The sequence below is a fragment of the Leptosomus discolor genome, chromosome 9 (assembly GCF_034619465.1).
Source record: "Leptosomus discolor isolate bLepDis1 chromosome 9, bLepDis1.hap2, whole genome shotgun sequence".
Classification (NCBI taxonomy): Eukaryota; Metazoa; Chordata; class Aves; order Leptosomiformes; family Leptosomidae; genus Leptosomus; species Leptosomus discolor.
In genome coordinates, this window is record NC_141399.1 from 22,067,307 (window position 1) to 22,086,983 (window position 19,677).

Genomic DNA, 19,677 nt, shown 5'->3' on the forward strand with positions numbered 1-19,677 from the left:
TTAATGCTTCAGGTTTGAAATTAAGACAGACTTTCCCTCTTTTATTACCATTTCAGATATCCAGTGCCCTAATTTTTAAGAGATCATTTTCTTATCTGTGCAGCACTCAACAGGTTTGGAAATAAAAAACCCTAACAATCTGTTGACAATCTTTCTTATTTTACTTTTATTGATACCTTTTCATCCACTACCTCTGACAATAGTGACTTTTCATCGTGAGCAATGATTGACAAATGGACAGACCACAGGGCTCCTCGCTTTGTGGTAGCACTGCTCTTAGGTTGACACAGAGGTTAATTGTCCCTGCTTTTTTTCTTAATCTTTTATTTGATTCCTCAAATGTGAAATGTATGGAAATTGGATATATGTACTTGGCAAAGAATATCTATGGTTTTTATTCTCAGTTATCCTGGGTTAAAGAAACTGGTCTGCTGCTCTGACCCATTGCTTTGTTGAAGTATTTTTGACTATTGTTTGAAGTCATGTAGTGTTAACCAAAATAGGCTGTGGCTTGGGCTAATTTGTACACTCTTTTCTCTTAAGTGCAGTAGCTGAAATTCAGCAATCCGTATTCTTCCACCAGCCAATGATTGGTGTTTTATCTGAGTTGTAGTGAAGTCTTTGGAGTGAGTCACTTGAGAATTATTTTAACCAGGCCAAGGAAAGTGGCACTGCAGAAGAGGAACTGAAGCTACAAAAGAATTAATGGCAGTAAGCTTGAGTAGCAATGATGTTAAGTACCTTAAGGTATTGTGTATCTTAGGGCAGCATTTTTTTCACCTAATTTCCCAGTTCAGATGATGTTGCCCCAGGATAAGGATGAAGATGAGTGCTCCAACCATATATAATTTCAAGTCTCAGTTTTTGCCCTCAGTAATTGACAGTATTATATGCCTATTGCAACTTAACCATAGCATTTTTTCAGATCCGGTGGAATTATTTAGGGCATTCCCCGAAAAGATCTTCAGAACCCATTAGCTGTTTGCCTGAACTTTGCAAATGAAATACCATGGTTTCGTTCTGCTTGATCAGGCTGATACGCCCTTGCCATTGTAGCCTCTTGCAGGCACTTCTCTGGGCTTGGAGATAAAAAGGGGCAGTCAGGAGTTCTAAAAACAAATGTGATCTGTTTCCTGGCTGGCATGGAGTACATGCTGTCTTTCCATCTACTATAGCAGTCTAAATGCCTGTTTCCTCTTTTCTTTGAATAGGTGTTTATGTAGGACATTGATATAAAGAACAATGGACTTTGCCTCTGGAACTGAAGGTCACATGCACACGTGCACTTCTTTTTAAATGCTAAAAACTTCAAATTACTTCTTAACAAAATACTTTAGTAAGCTAACAGGAAAAGACAGAAGCATACATTTAATGTTGTACTGCTGCAAATCAGAAGTACAAATTAAAAAAAAAAATTTCTTTGCAACTTCTTTCCCATACTGTTGCTTTCTGTTCTTACATTCTTTGGCTGTGGATTGCTGCTTCAGTAGTCTTTGAGCATTCAAAAATTCAGGCTTGTGCGTAACTTCAGTGTGCATTTTGGCACCAGGACATTTGATTTTTGTAAGATTGCAGCAGAATGATTCATTGTTTGATTTATTAGTGAAATACTATTATGCACTATATAAATAAGAAAGGAGAGAGATTATGCTGATTCTGTTCTCATGGAGGAGGTCGGTTGTTTTCCTCAATTTCACTTTTGGTCTAATGTGTGCATCTCTTAAGCAACTGTAGTCAATGCTACCCTGAGAGGCAGTGCTGCAGGAGTCAGGTGCATTTGAAATGCAAGCTGGCGTCCCATTTCTGGAATGATTTTACTTTCTAAATCAAAACCAGCATGGGCTAAAACTGCACAAAGAAATGCTGCTAAAATTGTTTCCACATCATGTCAATAGGTTTGGAAGAAAGGCGAAGGTGGTGGAGGTTCCAAGTCTGGCCCAGTCTGAATGCATTTGAACTCTAGTTTTTAACAGCTTGTAAATTGGTGTCCTTCTCCCCCACCACCTGTTTTTTCTCTCCCCCTGACTGTCTTCTCCCCCCCGCCCAGTGCTCAGTGCCTCACAGGTAAGGGAGGAGTGTGGATGAACAAGCAAATTAATTTCCAGATTTCTTTCAAATTAGTGTGAGAGGTGAGGAAATCTATAAAGTAGGTATGATTTTGCTTGGAGGTGTTGCTTTGGCTTTAAGTGTCTTTATTTTTATTTCATGCTTTAAAGTCTGACTTTTATACAGTAATTCTGTAGGTGTTACCACTTCCTCAGGAACCTGTGACTCAGGCAAAGTATAAATGAAATTACATCACCAGCTGCTCTTGTTTGAATTGCCTGTTTCTTAAATAGGGACTGTTGGTTTTTCTTTTAATACTTGCAGCTTTGTTTTGTTTTTTTAGTGAGGGGGGAGGGGATGAGGGGTTTTAATTATCTACGGCAGCCTTGCCATTATGAGTAATCACACTGCATGTGTTTTACCCTTTTGAATCTCTGAAATCACCAGTATTGAAGTTTACTTAAAACAGGAGATCCACATTTCTATACAAGCTATTTATGAATGAAATAATTGTGATTAGGCCTTAGTAGAGGTTCTGTTGTTATAAAGCATTCTTAATTCACTCCTGATCTGTGTAGGGAGGAGGACGGCGGGGGGGGGAAGGTTTGAGCATAATTTTCCATTATTAGGTTGAAAGTAGTGAAAACAAAAGAAATGTGTTTTCATACTACTGGACAGTTTTAACGGCTCTCCCTTGCTGCTCGCAATAGTGTGTGTGTGCATTGCAGGAGATTTCAGTGTTCCCTTTCCTGCAGCTGATACTTTTCAGTGGTAATGGCTGTATAAATACATGGTTGAAATAGGAGGAGCCAGAGTAGAGTTTACTGCTTTGCAGAGTGTCTCCCAGGGCCGCAGGAGCAGCGGTGGCAGCAGGTGGGCATGGTGAGGTGGGTACAGTGCAGGGCCAGGCAGCAGCTGCATCTGCCTCTCTGTTTTGGACAGACCCGCCAGTGATGTCACTGCAGGAGCTGGCTGCTAAACTGTTGGTAGAAGTAATGTCAGGAATGCTTGTCATTGCAGGAATGTGACAAGTTGGATGTCTGTCTAGGTCGTTCACTCTTAGCCTTCATGGACAGGCTGTCAGTGTTGCATTTGTTTACTTACTATTGTCATGAGCGAAGGATGACTGTCCTTTTGTTTAAATAGTAGCAGTGTTGGAACTCTGTTACAGTTCGTGCAGCAGAGACCTTAGATAGGTCCTTGTGATTGTGCTTTGATTGCACGGGTTCTCACTGAGCAGGCAGTGCCATTGGGGTTGCACTTTAAGGGAAAACTCAAAGAAAGCCCAGGTATTCAGGGAGGTGGTGTCAGTGACTACCACAGGTAATCATCTTTCTTCCAGTTGTGTCAATCCATGTCAAACTTTGGCACTATTAAGAACCATGTAATTAAAGTTAATTTTCAGATGACACACTAAACCAAGGTCCTAAAAAAAGGTTCTGTATTGCTTTCTTTCTAATAACTTTTTTCTTTTTTCTTTTCTCTTTTTTTTTTTTTAATTTATTTCATTCTACCTTCCTGAAGTTGCTGTTCAGCTTCCTTTGGATCCTTCATTTTCTAAACCACCCCTGTGCAGGGGTCGTGCATGCTTTTTAGTGGAAAAACTCTTGCTCAAGTTCCACCCAATGGCTATTAGAGCAGTAGTTGTATATTGTTATTGGTACAAAGTTAGGAAAGCTTTGAGATGATAGATGATGTGAATGTTATAACATTACAATTATTCGGTCACACAGATACAGAGATGATATTCCTCTAATTAAAATGTTTGCTATTGTATGCCTCTTGCATGCAGTTAGACAGTATTTGTGATTTTCTCTGCGGCACTGGGTAGGAATGAGCGAGCTGTCCGTCTCTGCCCCACAAGCTCTGCAGGGCGGCAGCTGATGTGTGGCGTGTTGCTAGATCGGTCTCACCAACAGCCTGGTACGCTTAGGTGGCTAGTGCTCTCAGAAATCCTGGGGTAAGACATTTCAGTTACTCATTAACTCTGTTTTGTTGAATAGGCATTTGGTAGTGTTTGGCAGTCAAATATTACAAACTTAAGATAGGCATTTTTGTAACCACACTCAGATTTGCGCAGGAGAAACAGGGAGCGACTCAACTGGTGCGTGTACAGCGTCTCCCTGTTGCTGGAGACACTCTAGGTTCATTTCCAGCAACGACAGTATCTGTTACTTAATTCTGCTTCCTGTTGTTAGTCTTTGGAAGTGTCATTAAGAGATTCCGACAGATAACATCAAGATATCCAATGCTTAAAAATCAGCTAGGAACAGAGAGAAACAACATACCTGTTGATCTGAGATACTGGAAAAGAACGTAATCTAAATGTCACTTGAGTGCCGGGAGAGGGCTGGCACTCATGCCACGAGGACATTCAGCACAACGTTGTTTCAGAATATGACCAAATTACTGAGTTTAAATTATTTTGTTGCTATAGTAGTAGGTGATTGTGGCTTCAGAAGCTTTTCTAAGCCAAAATGTTCCAGCTTTCACAGTTTGGAAATGAATGTAATTCATTGTTGTGATTTTTAAGAACACTGCTTATTTAAAGTGATGTTGTCCTCTCCATAATAGTCATAGACTTGGGAAGATGGGTTGGGGCAGAACACATGGGCTGTACTACAGACCTCCAGTGAAGCAGAAGAAAGGTGCATCATCTCCACTTCCCATCCGTTGAGCTGTGGTTGGTAGAGTCTCTCTTGCTGTGTAAGTGCCTAGTACAGCCAGACCAATCCTGATGGAGTCTGCTAGGCAATAGAACAGTACGAGTATTAGAGATGATACAGGTATATCTCATCTCTAACGTTGTCTCTTAATGTCTTTTAATCAGTTTGGACAAGGAGTTCAGAAATGTTTAGTGAAATTCATTTGCCTCAATTTTTGGATGCCCAGCCTTGGATGCTCTAAGCCAGATTTCGATGATGTCTTAAACTGGGTTTCGGAATTCCCAAAGGAGTCTGATTTCAAATGTAAAGACAATCCTGCATTAAGCATGTATTTTAAAAACTTTATGTGTGTAAAAGAAGATTAAATAAATCTGTTGTTAACTTTTAAATGCTTTCTGTTTCAGTTTTGCTGTTTCGTGCGTGTACGTACTGGAAAATATGCTTACCAGGATGAGCATTAGGTTTTGTGTAACAAGTCAGCTAAAATAGTGAGGAGTCACAGGAGAGCTTTGTTATTCTGGTGTGAAAGAAATACAGAAAAGGAAAAAGTTAGTTGAGTGCACTTTTTAAAATCAAGTTTCTGGTTTTGAGGCTTGTGTTGTTTGTTGCATCTGACTGCTAGAAGCTTAGCTGTTTGTCTCACAGTAAGTGCATGCTACTCCCAAAGGTTTCAAATCCACATGAAGCTTCGGTGGTTGGCACAGCACCTAGAAATCAGGGTACTATAACTTAGCAGTCCAGTCTGAGTGTGACTAGAAATTACATCGGTTGTGTTCAACAAGGCCTGCACTGCCATTTAAAGTTTCTGTCCCCGGAATTAAAAGTTTGGATTCATGAGCAAAAGGAAGGTGTGCCTTGACTTTGGTAATGGAACAGAAGGACTAAGAAGCAGAAGCAAGTAAGAATTGGACTTTTTTAAAATTATTTTTTCCTAATTAACCAATATTTCTGGATTAGTTCTGACCCTATATTATAAATATATTCCAGAGGAGAAAAAAACCCTACTTTTGTCTGTTTCCTGAGTGAGATACAGAGAACTGCTCATGAACTAAGTACAAGGTGGGAATAAGTTGCCATGACCTGTAATTTGTTGGACTATATAATGGTGTTAGTGACATTTTTGTGTTTAACTAAACCTTCACAGTGTAGTCACTGGCTGTTTCCCCCAGTTAAACCTTTCACAAAAATAGTGCAAAACTTCAGTTATGAGAGAAGAGCAAATAAATCCTTGAAATCCTTTGAAATCATTGCCCACTGCCCCAAATCTTTGCTGTAATGAAGCTCCTGTGATTCTTTTGTCCTGCCATGCTGATGTTTTCTTTTCCTCCCCTGTTTCCATTCTAGATGGGAGATATGAATGGGCAGGAGAAAAGCAGAAGTGCCAGAAGAGGAGGAGCCTGGAAGAGAGCCAGGAAAGACAGCTATAAAGAGACTGGCTTCCTGTTTGAGGCTTCAGGAGCAGTGGATCAAGGATGCCCTGGTTTGGGAGCTTTCCCATCAGAGGTGTTGTCATTGGCTCCACATTCCTCCTAAGAGCTTCAGTTCATTTCCTTGGCTATTCACAGGTCTTAGCACATCCCTTTTCCTGGTCAGGGCCTGTCTATCTGTGGGAAGTTCTCCTGAGGCTTAGCACCAATTTTCTTCTATTTTGGAGCTTCCTCTTGGGTTGCTCTAGCTATAAGGTTTCAGAGGATCACAGGGAATATAGGTTAGCCAGCCAGCTTTCCAAGTCTCCCTTTCAATCTTGCAGAAATGAAGTGTTACTTCTCTTTTGTCACCCAACTTTTCTAACACTCTCAGGAAGGAGAGGAACATTCTTAATTTGTACCTGCAGAAGAATTAGAGCAATATGCTTGCTTAAGCAGACTTCTTGCCCACAAGCCAAAAAAAAAAAAAAAAAAAATCTGTCTAGAAGCTTCATGATGTGATCCTGTACCTTAGTGAACGTTCCCCATGCTCCCTGAACACCACCCTATGTGGAAATTCTTGAAGTGTTTTGCTTTGAGGTTGAATGTAGCTGATTCCCACATCAGGGCTGCAAAGCCAGGCAATGGAGGTTTCCTGAGGAGAGAATCTTTACTTTTTGTCGGTCTGACAAATTGGGTAGATTATAGCTTTCTCAACTCTGAAAATGTTGTTGCTCGTCTCCCAGCACTGGGGTTTTTTTGTTTTGTGTTCCTTCAGTTCCCAAGAATCTGTTTTCTTTTTTTAATTTAATTTAAAAATGAACACATCTTTTTTGTAGCTGTGTAGAAAGACTTGAAAATGTGAAGCTAAATGGCTCAAGAACAGAATTCATTCCAAATGTAATTACTTATAATAACCTGATGTTAATTTTGCTTCTGAAAAATTCAAGTGAAATATTTTCTCATACGGTGGTTTCAGTGCGATCTGTGAATACGTAACACGGTCATGGTGAGCTGTCAGTGGTACCACCTTATCTCCAATTGTTCATGTAAGTTATAACCAAAATAACTGCATGGCAGCAAAGTTTTCTAGTCACTGAAACACTTTGATGTTGTTCTGTTTGTTATGCCTTGGTATCTGTGCAGGACAAACAGCTGACAAAGCAGTAGAAAAGCAGTGATCTGTGCCCTTTCCTCAATATCATAAAGGTAGAAAACTGATTTTTGAATGGCTATGGAGTAGTGTAAAGAAGTCCTGAAGTCCCAACCCTGGTGATTCTCCAGTAGCAAGATCACACATTTGGCAGCTATGATGCTCTGTTCCTCTGTATACCAGCGTTAGGTCTTACGTTCTGGGCAGCTGATCAGACTGAGTACGCTCACAGTTATCTTTTTGTTGAGCTCTGGAAATCAGCATTCTGGGTATAGATTTCTGTGCTATTAATAGCTCAAGGGAAGAACTTACAATTTAGAAAAAGTCAGTTCAAAGAACTGTCTGCACAGTTGCAGGTTTTGGAGCCTTGGGCAGATTTCCCTTTTTATAGTTGCTGGCAGGTCACTCTGGTTTGATGCCCGCCACAGCAGCGAGGGTGGTGTGAGGCTGCTGTGCCCACCTGAGTGCTGGGCATTCCCTGTGGGTCAGGGAGAGGGAAGGAGAGCAGGTGAATCACAGAGGAAGGCAGTGGATTGGTGTGTGAGCTAGGTTTAGCTGTGCTGGTAAAATTAATGCTTCTGTTAGGGGAAAATGCATATAATTTGCTCGGGGAGTATGCCTCAGGAGGATGGAATGGAGAGAAGGTGGGATCTGTCTTGGGGCAACTGTTAAAAGGAACAAACTTTTCATATATATAGGAGAATATTTCTTCTTGCCTTCGTTAGCTGCTCTTTCTTTGACGATGTATTATGGGTGGATCTGCTATTGACTTTAATCCTCAGCCTTTGCCCAGGCACTTTTCACATTTCCTGTGAGAACTGGTAGGACCAAAACTGCATCCAGAGTTCAGCTATGACAGGGCAGAGCAGGAGGAGAATCCCACACTCCTCTCTCCTGTATATCCCAGCAGAAATGGTTTATTTATTTGGATTAATCATTGAAGTTACAGATGTGTCAGCAAAGTCAGTTTGATTTATTACTGCTGATTTTGCATCATCCTGAAAGGCCATAGCTTGACTCACATTACAGACTGCATTTGTAAGCCTGGCAACTGCAAAAGCATTATTTTATTTTTTTTTGTTGTGAGGAAATCTGTTCTTGCCATGAAAAATCTTTAACACAAGAGCCCTAGAATGTGCCACCATGTTCTGCGTGGTGGTGGCTTTGCAGGACTTGGGTTGTTCTTTCCTCACTTGAAAACACAGCATTTGAGCGAAGGGCATTATGTTGTATAGACTAGGCAAGCTGACAACTAAGTTAGCAAATGCATGAAGTGACAGAGGAGTGGTTCAAAACAAAGATCTCCGAAATACTACATTTTAGGCAATGTCTATAGTGCAGTCTTTAAAAGCTGAAGTGCATTTTACACTTATATGGTTGATGGTTCTGAGACCTCTTCTTAGCCTATATTCAGACAACTACGTCCTTATTACAGTAAAGAAAATGTCTTGCATGGTCTTTGATTTTGTTTTCCTCTGGACTAGCTAATTCTGCTTTCCTGAGATGACATCAAGGCTTTCTCGAAGCAGAAAGTAAGTTACATACAGATGTATGCCTGCATTTCAGGGGACAAAATGAGAATATTGCTTAATTTTGCAGAAATAGGTTTACAGGTTTCAGTTGTTACTTTACGTAGTTGGCCCTGCAGGTTAAGAAATTACTTTTTTCATCCTGATTTTCAAATTCCTGGGGGAGGTATGAGAGCCATTGGGAAGGAGAGACTTGCAGGCAAGTGACGAAAGGTTACCAGTAAGATAAAAAACACCTTCACAGCAGACAATGACTTTTCTTCATTTTTAGCAACTCTGAATAATAAGAAGAAATGATCATCATTTTCAATTCAATACCTACTCCTGTTTATTCCTTCCCAGAATTTTCACTGGTAGGGGAAGTCAGATGGGTGGCAGAAGGTTTTCACCTGGGGTCTTTCTGGCCTATTTGAGTCATGTCCTACTTTGAAAACGTTTCTGAAAGCAGCTTGCTTCCCTCAGGTTGTTTGCCCTGTGGAAAGATCGCTGGTGAAGCTGGCTGGCCCCTGCTGGGAGGGAGCAGGGGCTTTCCTGGGGCACTGGTGAGATGTGTGTCCCTCGGAGGTGGCCTCTCCCCAGGCAGCCTTGGCTCCACGGGGACAACTGCCCAAGAGCAATGGGAGCTGTGGCGGCTCCTGGTCCCAGTGTGAGACGGGAAGCTGCAGTGGTGTCGACGGCTGCTTGTACGTCAGGGGTGTCAAGAGGTAAGACCTGATGGAAAGTTTTCTTAACTCTGTGGTTCTGTTACTTTGGGTTTGTTTTCTAAACAGATGTGTTTATATCAGTATATAAAACAGAACAAACTCTGGCAGCCAGGATAATGCCAGTAACTATTGCTACCATGAGCAAATGTTTGATGAATACAAGTAACATCAAGTTAAATAAAGGTATGTCAGTGAAAGAGAAACGGACTTTGCTGGTGATGTGAACCCCATAACAATGCTGTAGGACCTGGGGTACTATTTGAGCACATGCATTGCCTTATGAAGAAGTTAATAGTCTGAGATTTTCTGTAGCCTTAGCAGGAGCCTAAGAACTTGTCACTTGGAAGGAAAAGGAAAAGCCCTTGCTTTAATGTGCAAGTATTGTAGTTCTTTCCATTATTTTCATCCCCTCTTCCTCCTCCAAAAAAAAAAAATCCCAACGAAGTTTACAATACCACAGTGGATCTGTGAAGAGCAAATGTTTGGGTTTAGGCCGAGAACTTTCTCTGAAAGCAAAAAAAAAAATCCTGTTTTTTTTTTATACTTCTTTATAACTAACTAGAACTCATATAATTGCAGTGGTATATCATGTATATTTTAACACACAAGCCACGTGTCATTAATGCAACTAGACCAACATTATTTTAATATTCCAGGAAGCATGAGATTTGAGCTTTGTGTTTTCCTCGATTAAAAAAGTAACATCGATTCCACCCTGCATAACAGGACGCTGTCAGAAGTCTTCTGTGTGCATGGGATTTGCCCAAACTGAGTAAACAGTTTAAAAGATAAGCAGCTTTTGGACTATTAAATGTAGCAGGCATGTGGCTGACAGAGCTTCATGTTGACAGATGCCTTCGTGTCTGTCTCTGTGATGGAGAGAAGACAGATGTTCTCCTTGGCATTTAAGAAAGCTGCTGCTTAGCAAAATAACATGTAAAATTAGAACGAACAGTGAACAGTGTAACAGGCTAGCCTACAAGCAAAAAAAGACTGAAACAGCCTCATGTGAAAGTAATGAAGTGTATTCTTACTGGAAGTCAGAAACTGCTTTGTCATTATTTAAAAGTAGCCTATAGAAAAAGAAAATCTGTTTTTTCCAACTCTGTTAAAATACAAATGCACATCCATCTGAATATCCATGTATGACTAGCTCCATGCCAACCATTCTTGAGAGGCATGTCAAGTGGGTACAAATGCCCAAGCAGTACAGCAACTAGCAAATATGACCTCCCCCCCCAAGTCAGCGCGTTGTTGTCTGATGGACTGGGCTCCTGATTGTGTCTCAAAGGAAAATATGAGACGTTCCTAGTTGATGTCCCTTAGGGATGCTGTCTCAGATGAGGATGGAGGCTACCTTCAGTATGGCATTGTCTGCTTTCGTACCAGAGGAAGGAGCAGCACAGGAGGAGCTTGTGCTGGGAATAGTCTGGCATTCTGGCACCTGTCCTACTGTGCCTGTCTTCAGGGCGGGTACGCTGTCTCATTCAAAGGGGCGTATCTGGAAAGCTGCTGCTTCCGTTTCTCTTAGATGAGTGTTGTCCGTGTCAAGCATTAAACCATGTAACTTTAATGATAGTCTTAGTGGAGCACCCGGTTCCCTTCATGAATGCTACCGTGCTGGTCCAGTGAGAGCTCTCTCCCTTCAGTCAGTATTTACTAGTGTGGAAGTGTCCAAGGAGAGGGAAAACCCTCTGTGAGTGAGGTTCAGGAATACTGAGCGTGTCAGCAAAGGCTGAGTGCTTGGCCCGGGAGGGTGATGTTTCCCTGTCCCAGCCCTGGGCATGTGGGCAGAGGGGTCCCACTTGTAGAGTTGTTTGTGCTGCTCTGCTCAGGGGAAAATGTCTTTGTGTAGCTGTGTTCCTGTAAATGTGGCGATCAGATTTGCCAAGCAGAATTAAGCAGGAAAATTTGAAACTTTTCTGTGAATAAAAACCAAACATGATGCCAACTCACTAGTTAGTCCAGAGTGAACCTGGACAAACACTGAGGGAGTGCAGCACCTGGTTAGAATTGTTTTACGGAAGACTGAAGACTTGGGAATTCAGACTGTAGTTTGGAACTAAAAGCTCCAGAGCTCCCTGGAAGGTTCCCAGCTGCTGCAAGTGGTACTCCTACCATTGTTATGTCAGATAAAGTGTACCAAAGCCAGTTTTAATTAAAAATGAAGTTTAGTTTATTTTCTTGCAATTTAACCACTGTTTTTGCACTGTTTGGCTGTTCCATACTGGACTTAAGTCTTCTGCAGCTTGCTTTCAGCCTGTGCTGAGGGTATTATTAAGACACCTGAGTTTGCTGTAAACTATTAAAAGCCTCAGAGAACATCCAAAATCAGAGAACTGGAGAAAGAAGGGGCATCTGTGCCTCTAGGTCAAGGATGAAATGGCTTGCTCTCACCTTTTCTACAGAAATGACTGGTTAGTGCCAGTGTCTCCTGGGACAATGGTTGGGCAGGGTTAGTCGTGAATTCACTGAGGAACTTCGCTACAGTCAAGAAGGTTTTAAGACTGAAGGTTGAGCACCTGGGAGTGGGAAGGCCACGTACTGCAGTGGTTCTGTTCCTGGTTTTGGCACACATGCAGAGGTAAGTCATGTCTACCCAGGTCTGCTGGTCTCTTTCGAGGCTCATGCCCTGCTGATGGAGAAGGTAAAGGTATGTGTATTAAATGGCCCTGTTGGTGAGCAGTGCTGCCCGTGAGCCTCCTAGCACCTCTCTTGGGTGTAAAAGCCATAGCAAAGCCTCTGACACAGGAGGTGACTGTAGTCCTGAGACAGAGCGCACGCTGGGAGGAGCTCTCCCTCGTGCACCTCTGGAGAGACATAGTGCTGTTGCCTTGTGCACTATGACGGGAAAGCACCAAGGAAAAGTCAGAGAGCTTTGGCTGAAGAACAAGGCAGCTGCTGTGGAGCTGTATGTAACTGCAGTTTAAAACCAAGCAATTAAATTATCTGTCATCTCGGCTGTCTTACACCCAAGAAAAGCACTTGAGATGATTGCTGTTCCACAGGGAGAGGCAGAATGTTCCTGCTGGAGAGGTTAAATAATGATTAAATTGGTATATTTTAGTTATTAAATTGGTATATTTTCTGTCATGGGCCCCTCAGGGATAAAGTGTGCTTCAGCACACAACATAGCCCAGCTGTGTAGTAACTGGCTGCTCAGGGAAGGTAGCTGGAGACACTGTGTGTAACAGGCTTGGATCTGTATCCCCGCCAGATGAAATGGAAGGTTCTGTGCACCAGGAAGACGCAGCCTGGTTTCTGCCTTCTCTGTTCCTCAAGAAGGATCTAAAGATAGTGGTGAACGTTCCCCTCAGCCAAGCACAAGTGTGCCAGCTCTGGTGAGTAGAGCTCTCTCTCAAATAACACTTAAAATACTTCTGATGTGTTTTGCTGGGGTATCACATTAAGCAAGGGCCCCACTGGCATGGTGGTTGGGTACTGGAGGAGCCTTCGTTCACACAGCCGCTGCAGCTCACCGCTGCTGTAGTGTAGAGTAGCTGGTACAGCCTGAGCAGGGAGTGCTCCCAGCACTGCTGCTGCTGCCCAAAGGCTTCTGAACGAGGCTGAAAGATCTTTTCTCCATTGCCTGGTTTGGCCTCCTAGGAACAGCTGGCTGTGTTCCACCCCCGGCAGCCCCCGTGCCCCTTTGGGAGCTTCAGCCCGGCTGCAGTGACAGTTCAGCTGCTGCTTCCAAACTGCTGCAGTCACAGCTCCAGTCTATGATGGTGAACTGGTTACAATTTTGAGTTTTGTGCATGTGCCAGTTTTAAAGCCTACAGTTCGGTTACACAGCGTAGTAGCGTTGCTGCTTTATGAGCAGCTGCAGGAGTTCCCTGCAGCAGTGGCAGAAGCTCTGCAGTCATCTGACGGCAACACGCCAGCGTGTAGCATGGACCCTGGCGGGATCAATCCTGAGCGTGGGGCCACTGTAAACCCCCCTGTGTTGCCTCATGTGGTTTTAGTTTGAAAGAAACTGAACATCATGCGAGGTTGCTTCAGCCCTATGGGGTGAGCACAATCTGCCGGATCATCCAGTGGTCACTTACCAGCAGCGCTGCCAGTGCAGGTTTAGCAGGCACGCATGCACGCTGCCTATGCTATGTCAAACCATCTCTGTCTGTCTGGCGTGTGTGTACTTGTACGTAAAGTTCATTTTCACAGCTACAGAAGCTTGAAGTGTAGGTAGAAACTGTATTCAGGAGAGGTCGCTCACTGAACGATGTGCAATGTGCCAAACTCAAGCCCTGGTGTATTTGTGATGTCAGGTCTGTTTTCTACAACTAAGATTCTGGTTTGAATTAAATTAGAAAAAAATTAAGTGTGCATGGAGGGGTGAGATTACACATACAGAGCTGGAAGCTGCCTTTCATTTAGCTCTCAGAAAAAGATAAGCCATTACAAACAGCATGGGACTTAAATCTCAAATGTGTGTGTATGGTCCATGTTTTTCTAGGCCATGGTGCTACCCTTTTGTGCAAAATTGCTGCTTGCTGCTAATTAGAAAACTCATGCAGTAGGAAAAAAAATACTGTATTTTTCCTCTTACCATGTAGAAAATAGAACACTCTCCAATTACTGACCTGAAAGATAGCAATGCTACTAGTCCTGTTTCATGTAGTCCCCAAAATGTTGCTGTAGAGGTGACTTTTTCCTAAAAGGAAACCAGTTCCCTTCAGAAAGCAGACTGAGGGGCCTGTGAGGCTTGTTGTAATTGGCCTCTCTCCCAAAAGCTCTTACAGCATGTATTTAGGCTTCTTTCCACGGGTATTTAGAGAGGGATGTTTTTCAGATGTGCTAAACTAATCATTCTTGATGTGTTCTCATGGAATCTCTCACCCCCCAAACCCAGCCATTTAACAACGTACACGTGTGTTGTGCCTGCTTTGTTTTTTCAAACCACTTAAGCCCTTCTTGTCCAATAGTAACTTTGGATCTCATCATTTTTAGGGGTTCCTTTTTCAATTTTGGAGCCACCTCAACTGCATTTAGTGTTGAAATTCCTCTGAAGGCTCTTGCCTGGATCACTGAATTTTCTCAGACTCTGGTAATTGGAGCACTTGTTTTTTAAACATCAAACATCTCCAACCAAATGAATGAACGATCTGTTGAAATGCTGCTCACCCAAAACACAGGACCAGGGATCTCTACATCTGAAATGCAGCTGTCTTCTTCAGGGAATCATTTCAGTTCTCCAGGTAAAACTTCAAGAAGTTGAGGGACAAAATGAAATGAAAGACACGCTGGTGTTTTTCCAAAGTGGTAACTGTCGAGGAGCTGCTGCTCATGAGCTCTGCTGGGAGCAGGCACAGCCGTGTTGACCTGGATGGAGCGATCTGGGCAAATGCCCAAAGCCCCAGCCAGTGGGACTGCTGCCAGCACCTGCTCAGGGGCCAGTGCTGTCCTGTCCTCTGAAAGCCAGGGCTAGTTCTGCCTGTGGCTGCTGTGGCAGCAACAGGTTCTCTCTGTAGCTGTTAAGACTGTTCCTTGACAAAATCCCAAACCTGTAGGGGAAAACCCCCCAGAACCTAGACTACAGCTACGCCGGCCCCTTCAGGGGCTGACCGTCCTGAATGAGATGCGTTTCCTCAGAAGGAGAACATGGCACGAGCAGGTGTTTGCTTCTGCTTCCAGCTCGAGGAGTACAGAAACCAGTTTCCTCCCTCACCTAGCAGTACAGACGAGTGTGTGCACACCTGTGATTTAAGAGCACTTTATTGTTCTTTAAGGCTACTTTTAAGTACAAAAAAAAAGATGGCCTGCCAAACCTTTTTTTTTCCCAGGTGAAACAAGGCCACAAAAGAATGGTATATTACAGATTTACAAACACAGAGAGAATCTTTCCAACTGGACTGTAGATAACCCGGCTCTATGAAGAAACTTCACCATGTCTCATGATGGTGAGTTCGGTTTAGTTTCCTGCCACCTCCCCCCAACCCCTTTGGCTTTCAGGACATAAGTGTGTCTAATACACGTTTTACTGGACATATCACATTACATCTTTATTGCCCTCAAATCCATTTACCTATCTCAGATAAGTAAATGTAACCTTGTAAAACAGCTATTATTGAAAATACTAGCTTTAAAGACATTATCTTATTTGTGTTTACAAAGAAATACAGGAGTCACATTTTCCACAGAGTCCATCTACAGTATTAGTACTTTACTGTTATAATGCTCAGTAGCCTGTAGCAATAACAAACTAGTGGCTATTAATGCTAATGCAGTGTTCTCATAGAGTAACTGTGTTCCTGCACTTTTACTGTATTACAGACACATCTACAACAAAAAAAAAAAGATCAACTTTTTTCTCCAAACAAAAAAAAATGAATGATTACAATAAAGGAAAGGGAAAAATTAAATAGCTACATATCATTAACAAATTAATTGTTCCTCAAAAAATACCTACAAATTTCTCTGTACATTCTTTACGCACAGCGTAACGATGGTCTTAAAGTTACCTATATAAAAAAGTGTTCTTTTAACAATCTTCCTACAGAGAGTAGGGTACTGAATGCCAAAGCAGGTAAGTGTTGACTACCCAGTATGATGGTAGTGAAATGTGTAAAACTGGGGGCTTAGGTGTGGGGGTTTTTTCTTTTTTTTTTTTTTTTCAAGAAAACTGAGCAGCCACCTTCTCAATGAGAGTAAGAGCCAGTCTCCCAACCTCTTTCTACCCTGCACCTTTTCCAAATTAAATAGCTTAACTTTAAAAAAAAAAAAAAACCACAACATAAAATCAAAGCCACAATGGACCCAATACTGTAACATAGTCCATAATACATCATGTGTAGCTCATCTTCCAACTAGTTCTAACTTTCTACACTGAACCAATCATTTCAGGTAACCCCGTATAAAAAAAGCCCTAGCTGCAACTGTACTGGGAAGATGGAATGTATGGGGGAGAGCAGTTACACGTAGCAGGAAGAAGAGAAGCTCTTAGCACTAGCACAGCTGTGGTTTTACACCTGCCTCTACTGCCTAATTTCTAGTGAGTAGCTATTAATATAGCAAATGGTAATAAATGCAGTAATACCTGTATAAAGTCTTCTAATGGAGGAATGTATCCTGCAACTTGGCATAGCTTTATGAATAAGCTTAGACAAACCAAAGATCGTATTTCACAAACTGTAGCAATCTGTTGTCCAGCCAAGCTATGGAACGGGAGCAGTTTCTGCAGCTAGTTAAGGGTGGATTACACAGACTTAGTTGAGGAAGCAAATTCCCGTTAAGCAGACAGTGCTGCAGAAAGAAACAATTACTCAGTCCTGCACAAAGCTATAGCATCCTGTACCACACCACCTATTGCTAAACGGCGTCACTTGGGCCTGTCCTGAGGCGGTCCTCTTTTGCTGGCTGCTACTAAAGTGAGTATCAAATACAAATATCAGAGTACAACTGTACCAGCAGTAAGTATATCTAGGATTGTTACTGACAAAAATAAACTAATTCTGAAGAAAAGCTAATAAGTATTATGATTCTTACTTCTATACATTAATAGATACCAGCTATTTTTCATAAAACATGCATTGTTAAGCACTATTGAACCCTCCAACCTCAGCTCTATTCTAACAAACTGCAGTGTTTAGGAAAAAATGCCCGTGTTCTGTAAATTATGCAGTCCAGTTGCAAGCACTAAGCACCTGAAATCTAAAGAGAGAAAGACCTATAACCTGTATGAGACTTCCCCTTCCAAAGCTGTTTTGCTTTAAGAAAAATCAAACTGATAGAAATGTCATCCTTAAACCCTTTTTTCAGCAGTTTGCCCTCAAAGTATTAGCATCTTCCAGAAAGTTGCTACGCAACTTCCCTCCTCCTCCAATAGTGCAAATCAGACATGACAATTCTTTTCAAGTATATACATACAAAATTACTTCACAGAGAGAGAAAACAAAAGCAATGTAAGCAAACCAGACAAAATCTAGTCTCAAGACGCTAGTAAAAGCAAAAGGCATTTGGGTCAACCAACTAAGTGTAATTTTGTAATGGCTTTTGTGGATTAGCGTGCATTATTTTTTTTTTTTTTTTAAGGGGCAGCAGATTTGCATCAGAGGTTTCTTTGGTAATTGAGGCAGGAAAAAAGGATGCTACATCAGATGAATCTTTATGAAATAGTTCCTGCTGTTGTCTTTAAGGGCACCCTTTTACACATAAAAAGTGAGTACACAAAAACGTGTTGAAAACTAACCTCCCCTCCCCCAACACTATTTTAAGCACTGCTCAAAGCTCAGTCAAACCATGCAAATCCCCAAAATCCTCTCTTCATGAGACTACAGAGGGCGAGTGATTGTGATTGACCATGTGGGAAGAAGGGGAAGACTGTCCCCGCCGCGAAGCAGACTCTGGACTGCCCGAGACTCCGTCCTTTGCAGCTTTAAGCTGCAGCCACGTATCCCCAAGTGCTTTGGCGAAGTGGTCGTCCACCGATCCTGTGATGGACACAGAGTTTGCCACTGGCTCAGGCTCCTTGTAATTCTTGCCAAGACTTCGGCGGAAGTGCTCTTCCACCACGGGGTCGCAGGCAGCGGTAGCTGGACGGGGAGAGGAGGCAGAAGACACATTAGTTCAGTGCAGAACCCTGGCACCAAGGCCTGGATTCAGAACCCCTGTTTTCTCCCACTCCCCTATCATCTCAGCATAAAACAAGACTTCTTTGCATCATTATAGAACTGGCAGTGAATGGGGTGGGGCAGAAGATGGAAGGGGTTAACATGAAAAAATTAATGGAGTTAAGTATTTTTGTGTTTCTGTGACCTGCAACAGGTAAGCATTTTAGATACTGTTATAGTTCTCCCTCGGGCTTGGAACAGCTCCAGCTGTGATTCTATGGAAACCCTCTCCCAAAGCAATCATGTAGAACTTACGTTTAGGCTCAAATAGCATGAAGGATGGCAACAGGTCTTTAAAATCAGCTCCCCGGCCTGCTGATACCAGCCAGATGCGAGGAGACCTCACTCTAAATTACAGCACACCACAACTTCACATACTGTGCTAGGAGCCAGTCAGGAAACTAAACGAACTGTTACCTCTGCATTAGGTACTATGAGCATTAAAATGGTGTAATACCAATACAAGAGCAACAAAGAACCTTAAAAGACAGGTTTGGAACAATAATACTAATAATTCCTCAGGTGAAATACAAGAGCATTGCAGTTTCACAATTTAGAAACACCATCTGTGTGTCTAAACAAGATTTATCTTTCAAAAAACCCTTAAAACTGTTGGGGTTCATGGCATTGTCCTTCATGCTACAGAAAGGCTTCATTGATCCTAAAACAAATGTGAGTGTCACGCACAAAAGCCTCTTCAAGTGCCAAGAGAAGCGTTTTCTGAAACCGTTAACCCTCTTCCAAAGCCCAGGTAAGTACAGCCGAGGTCTCAGCGAAGAAGCTCTCCTTAGACAAGTTTTTCAGAAAACTTCTAATGCTTAGATCCCTACCTACTGATTTCTCTAAGAGTGTAGTATATCCTCCAGGGGCTTGCTTTAGCTTCTAATTCTAGTTTTCAACAACACACTGATTTTTTTTTTATTATTTTTTTTTTCTTAAATAAGTAGTAGTATTATTATTACCCTACTATGGAGTTTTAGGTTCCTACCTACACAACAGTGGTCCTGTCACACTGACACATTGTGGCTGATGATGCCTTACTGCCTGGGACTTTTGGAAATGCTGGGTGTTAAAGCTATGCATCAGCAGGTACAGGAGTTGAAACGAGTCGCACAGGAAGAGAAAGGGAAGAGGAAACATCCCAAGCTTTCCTAGCAAGTGGTGCAGGAAAAGATTTCATGAAAAGCACTAATGGCACAGAAGGTAGAAAGCTAAAGCTCCCTGCTTGGGATGCTACAGCAACTGCCCTCCTAAGCTTTTTGTTTTTTCTCTGCAGAGAATGGTGGAGGGTGTGTGCTTTGGAAGAGTATTTGTGACTGCAGCTGAATCATAAAAGTCTACCGACTACCCAAAGGCTGGGGAAACTACAGCTCCTAAAATATGAGCATGGTTGGACCTGCTGGCCCTGGCTGCTGTTTGTCAGTTAGACCAAAATAAACATAATGAGTTATTTGTCTGTGTGGGGTGTTTGTTTTCTTTAAAGAAGGTTTTTGGAAACAAGAAAAAAAGAAGGAACACCTCTCTCTCTCCTTAATTTTGACTTGGTACTTTCTACTGTGGCCAG

At 42.3% G+C, this 19,677-nt stretch overlaps 1 protein-coding gene across 2 annotated transcripts in view; it reads right to left on the minus strand.

The window, feature by feature from the left end:
• Positions 1–15,203: 15,203 nt before the first annotated feature.
• Positions 15,204–19,677, minus strand: part of VGLL4 (vestigial like family member 4) — an 80,831-nt gene continuing 76,357 nt past the window's right edge. For both annotated transcript variants that reach the window (XM_086470606.1, XM_086470605.1), the window contains exon 5: positions 15,204–18,035. In XM_086470606.1, the coding sequence (XP_086326732.1) occupies positions 17,767–18,035 (269 nt within the window). In that variant the 3' untranslated portion in view covers positions 15,204–17,766. The remainder of the gene's footprint in view (positions 18,036–19,677) is intronic.